Raw genomic sequence first — 5,454 nt, 5'->3', positions numbered from 1 at the left:
TTCCATACTTGAGGAAACGGAGCACTGAGTGAGTCATAATTTCTTTTGCTAAATTATTGAAGAAGAGTTAGTAGGAAATGAGGAGGTAGAGGGAAAAGAATAATAATTACCAAACTGCCTCGTAATGTGATTTTTGTGCAAAAGATTGACCTGATGTCCACTAAAAGGTCCATGTTATAAAAAAAATTTGAGAGAAAATAAGAGCTTATATCCCAATTGCTTAAATTATATATATATATATATATATATATATATATATATATATATATATATATATATATATATAATTATTATTATTATTACTGGTCCCAGGAGGCTATGAACTCAGTTCTACTGTGTTTTACTTCATATTAAATGACTAGACAGTAGGTCCTTATCAGTCATAAACTGGCATCAGCTGTGGGAACATCCAGCTAACAGCCTACTAACATTTCATGAGAGCTAATCCACAGTCTGCACACTTACATGTTACCTTGATTCATCACCGGAAGTTGCAGCAGTAACTGCTTGTATTTTTATGTAGGAACCAGTTGGAACATGCACACCATGCATTGTGCTTGAGAACTTAATACAACAATTTAGAGTGAGTAAGCCCGAAGGCTCTCCTGGAAGGACGACCAGTGGCACCAAAATATCTCTGCAATGCCAGGACGGCGACGTGCCTTGGGAAGTGTGTTAAGAATAGACCCACAATAGGGCTCGCTCCCGTCTTCTGTTGTCTGAGGACAGACAGTTGTCTGCAGGGGACAGAGGAAGACAGAGTATTTACATGGGTCTTTTAGAGACTTGGATTCCTCAAATGGATCATGTGAAGTTTCTTCTTCTGGAACCTGGCACATATTCCCTGTAGGAGAGCCAGGCTGCTGAGGGAGCTGTGTGTCCGTCAACCTGGAGGTTATTGTGTGACTGGAAGTCACTGTGGCCTTTGGTAGAAGGGGAAGGGGAGAAGTGAGTAAGGGGTTGGCTCAAGGGTTTACTCTGACGCTTGGAACTGGAAGACGAGAAGACTGTGGAGGGCCTTGAGCACAGTGAGCTGAGCATGGCTGGATCAAGTGCCTCTGAGGTCATCTTCATCTCTGTCAATCACAACATCACTCTGATGGGTGAGTTCATTTCACTGACACATCAACTTAGTAGAATTGAGTAAATGTGTCGTAGAATGAGTTTCTGTATGATGTTTGTGTGCAGTAACATATTTTTACTAGGGCCAGGACTCGATTAAAAAAAATTGTCTAATTAATTTGTAATTAATTAATCGAAATTAATCGCATTTCAATCGCATATAAATATTTGACCTGAGAACAGTGAGAAGTAATTTTTTTCACATGGATTTTAGCATACCATTGAATAATGACTGAATAAGCAACAAAAATATTGTTAATTTTTGTGTAATTAATTAATCTTAATTAACGCGTTAAAGTCCCGGCCCTAATTTTTACATATCTAAATTAATTCCCACAGGCCATTTATAATTATTTATGCAGCCTTGAGGGTTGTTTTTTTGTTTTTGTTTTCAAGATTTGCCTTAAAGCACCAACAAGAAAGTTTCATTTTATGAGTTTTGGGACAAAAGCAAGTGTTTCCATGTGTATCTGCTCCTTTTAGAAAACCCCTCATTTTACTGTGGCAGTCATCCCCACTCAGTCCCCATTCTGACTCTTTCAAGCCCCCCTTTCCTCCGTTGGGCTCAGCAAAAAAAGCATGGTCCCCCCAGCAGTGTGGTGTTGGTGTTGACTCCCAGGAAGCAAGTGAAGTTGTGGACTGAAACTCTGCTGCTGGCCTGGGGAGCCCTCCATCACCCAACAGAGCTCTGATATCATGAAAGCAGGACAAAAGGGGCAGTGAAGCTGGATCAGACTGTGTCCATAGCTGGCTGATCGCTGCTAAAGTCGCCACTAGAGAACATGCATGAGTTTATTTGATTTTGTCCGAATCCAACACAACAACGCCATGACAGACATTAAGAATAACTATAAACACTGCAAAAACTGAAATCTAAGTAAGATTAAATATCTTAGATCAAGGGGATATATGCTTATTTTTGTCTGATAAGATATTTCTTCTTAGTCAGCATCTTTTATGTTAGACTGTTTCACTTGTTTTAACTGTTTTGGTCCTTAATTATCTTAATAAGATATTACAGCTTGTTACTGAGATTATGACCTATACTGAGTAAATACATGCTTGAAACTAGAATATCAAAAGTCACAAAGCTGTTTCATCAAAACTTACAAGTATAAAACTGCTATTTCAAAGTAATCATTTCTGACTTCAAGCATAACTAAGAAATCATAACTTTGACATAATTATACCTCTTCACATACTTAAACCAGGCAGCCATATGGAATCAATTGTTTTATTATGTGTAGTATGTATGTAATTAACTAGTACATTGGCACATAGCTGTAAATTGACACTTGATATTTAAAAATTTAACGTGAAACATTTAACGACAACAATAAAAAAAAATCACTTTTTATTAGTTAGAATATACTAATTTTAAGGCATTTTTGGGTTCGTTAAGATTAGATATTTTTACTTATTTTGGAAAGTCTTGACAAGCCAAATTTTCTTCTTCCATTTTTGGAAGAAGAACATTTGGCTTGTCAAGACTTGCTCTTTTTAAGCAAAATACACCTAATTTTTGTACTTTTTTCTTCTTTTTGAGAGGTGGCTTTTTGCAGTGAAGAAATGGCCAATATTCTTGCTGATGCTAATGAAGCTCATGTAAAGGCATCAGTATTAAATCGAGGACATTTTTAATCCCATTGTTTTTATTTTTCAGGGAAGGTGTGGCTCATTGTCATGATCTTCCTCCGCATCTGCATCCTCCTCTTTGCTGGTTATCCTCTCTACCAGGACGAGCAGGAGCGCTTTGTGTGTAACACCATCCAGCCCGGCTGTGCCAACGTGTGCTACGATCATTTCTCTCCTATCTCTCTCTTCCGTTTCTGGCTGGTGCAGCTCATCACCTTGTGTCTGCCTTCTATGATCTTTATCATCTACGTGGTCCATAAAGTCTCAAACTGCCTCACTGTGGACCTGGGTCAAACCAAAGCCTTGTTCAAGGTCCACCAGGAGCCTTTGAGCAAGACGTCGGTAAACAAGCTGCCTCTGGTGGCTGAGCCAGGGTGGGCCCGCTGTTTCACAGGAGCCTACCTCCTCCATCTGCTGTTCAGAACGCTGCTGGAGGCAGGGTTTGGGGCGGCTCACTACTATCTGTTTGGTTTCTACATCCCCAGGAGGTTCCTGTGCCAGCATCCACCCTGCACCACCCAGGTGGACTGCTACATCTCCAGGCCCACTGAGAAGACCGTGATGCTCAACTTCATGCTCTGTGTGGCTGCTCTGTCCCTTTTCCTCAACGCCTTGGATTTCATCTGCGCCATCAAGCGCTCTGTGAGGCAGAAGAGCAAGAGGAAGATGGTGGTGAAGAAGATTTATGAGGAAGAGCAGTGTTTCATTTCAGAAAGAGGAGCCACTAAAGGATTTGACCCAAATACTCCGCTGGCTCAGCCAGATCTAGAGGCCGAGGCTGTTCAGACAGGGAGTTTCAGGAAGAGGAGAGGCAGCAAGGGTTCTTTTAGAGAGGCAAGGGGGGAGGCAGCCTGCCTGGCCTCTCCTCCACCTCCAACCTGCAACACCAACGGGAACAACGCTTATTCTGTTTCCCAAGAGGAAGCACCGGAAAGGAATGGCAGCGAGGTGGCTCTCTGTCCCCCAGAGCCAATGGGGACACCCAGATCCATCCGTGTTAGCAAGCGTGGTCGACTAAAACCGCCACCTCCGCCCAGACGGGACCTTGGTTTATCCTCTGGGGAGCCTGCATGGTCCTTTGGGGATGTTTCCACAGCAACAGCAATCTGTACCCGAAGAGTGGGTCAGTATACGTTGGTTGAGCTAGGCAGTGGTGCAGAGCAACAGACCAACGATGACGGGCAGGAGAATAGATCAGAGTGGGTGTGAGGGTTGCTTTATTTCCACATTATCTTGGAACACAAGGATGGGACATATAGGTGTGCAAGCAATTAAATCCTGCCGTGCTCTCTACCTCATTTTTGAAACTGCACTATCACTTGAGGAGAATCCAAAACGGCAATGCATCCACCTTAGACTCACGAGACGTAATCGTGTTTGCTCTGATTTCATCACGACATCACATCACATTGCCTCTGAGGAGCGCCAGCTGAGTGATTCAACGAGACACGAATTCAAGTCCTGAATAGGAACTCTCTTAACAAAACAAGGCAGGACACCGTAGCCTTAAGCGTCCTTGAGCGAACCTCAACCTTGAGAAATTCTAAAACTGAGCACCTGTTTCTTCCCTTGTTGGCTTTCACCCCCACCTCCCCACACAGGACACATAACAAAGACAGGCCTTGACCTGTCCCATATACAGCCCCTATCCCCACCACACTCTATATGACACCACCATCTCCTTTGTGTTTGGGTCACTGGGGTCAAAGGACATGTGTAGCCTCAAGACTCTGGTGTTCAGATGACCTTTCAGAATAAGAGTCAGGCCCAAATGAAAGGCAATAATCTGGCTAAGGTGGTGTTATCAAGCTTATAGAATGGAATAGGATTCCTCCGTCAGAAGCGAAGGACACTATGAAGGCCCCTAAAGCCGACATAGGCTCACAAAGCAATTACGTTCCCCCATAGGGGCTCTGTATTTATGGAGACAGCTTGTCACTCTATTTCAGGGCCTCGCAGAGCTTAGGAGGAATACAAGCCTTAACATCTACTGTCACTAGAAATAGAGCGCTGCAAAGGAGCAGTGTGCCTGTTGCCCTTCAGGATATCTGCTATCTGCTCACTGTGGCTTTGGTTTCACCTTGATCAAAGCTCAAATTAAAGTGGGTCGGATACCAGATCCCACTGTGACACGACTCAATCATACACGGTAGTGAAGTAAATGTGACGTTTAATTACCTTTTTCTGAAATGTTTCCAGGTTTTAATCAACCTGAGAGTGTATTTTCATCAGTTTTCGTATTTCCTCAATTTAAAGCCGGGCCCCTATTAATGACCGGCCTCATTTAGTAACTGGGTGTAAAAACAATTTTTAGTAAATAAAAGCCGGCCTCTTTTATAAGCTGGGTGTCTTACTGGTGTCATGTCAAAGTCTGTTCCCCCGTCGATATGTGTCCCCCTTACCTTAACCTGCACCAACCTGACCCCTGACCCCGACCAGTCCCCCTTTAAGTTGCTTAACATGAGCCCAAGTTTACCTTAACCCCAAACAGTTCTCTCTACAAGGCCTAACCTTAAACTGAAATCCTAACTCCAACCATGGAGGTGATCCTACGGAGAACACCATTCAGGAAACATCATTTGACGGGTAACAGATTTCAACCCAACACCTGTATTTTGAAGTTTCCCCACACAAGTTAGTACTGTAGGTAAATATGGTTGTTTCTCCCGCTGTCCTAGTCATTCTCTGTAAAGTCGA

General features: G+C 42.9%; 1 protein-coding gene across 1 annotated transcript; it reads left to right on the top strand.

Moving 5' to 3' along the window:
- The first annotated feature begins 1,039 nt into the window (after positions 1-1,039).
- Positions 1,040-3,966, top strand: gjd4 (gap junction protein delta 4). The gene is made up of 2 exons (XM_059326503.1): positions 1,040-1,103; positions 2,786-3,966. Exons 1-2 carry the CDS (start codon positions 1,040-1,042, stop codon positions 3,964-3,966), a joined length of 1,245 nt encoding a protein of 414 aa, XP_059182486.1.
- Positions 3,967-5,454: the final 1,488 nt, after the last annotated feature.

This window comes from Centropristis striata, chromosome 23, assembly GCF_030273125.1.
Source record: "Centropristis striata isolate RG_2023a ecotype Rhode Island chromosome 23, C.striata_1.0, whole genome shotgun sequence".
In the NCBI taxonomy this organism is placed as follows: Eukaryota; Metazoa; Chordata; class Actinopteri; order Perciformes; family Serranidae; genus Centropristis; species Centropristis striata.
Note: the sequence above shows the minus strand (reverse complement) of the source record. Positions and strands in the feature narration are given on the sequence as shown.

What these genes read in the sequence shown, in the direction of transcription:
- gjd4 (XM_059326503.1), top strand. Translation starts at nt 1,040, where the DNA reads ATGGCTGGATCAAGTGCCTCTGAGGTCATCTTCATCTCTGTCAATCAC. An exon ending in TCACAACATCACTCTGATGG is followed by an intron (nt 1,104 to 2,785) that starts GTGAGTTCATTT and finishes TTTATTTTTCAG; the next exon opens with GGAAGGTGTGGCTCATTGTC.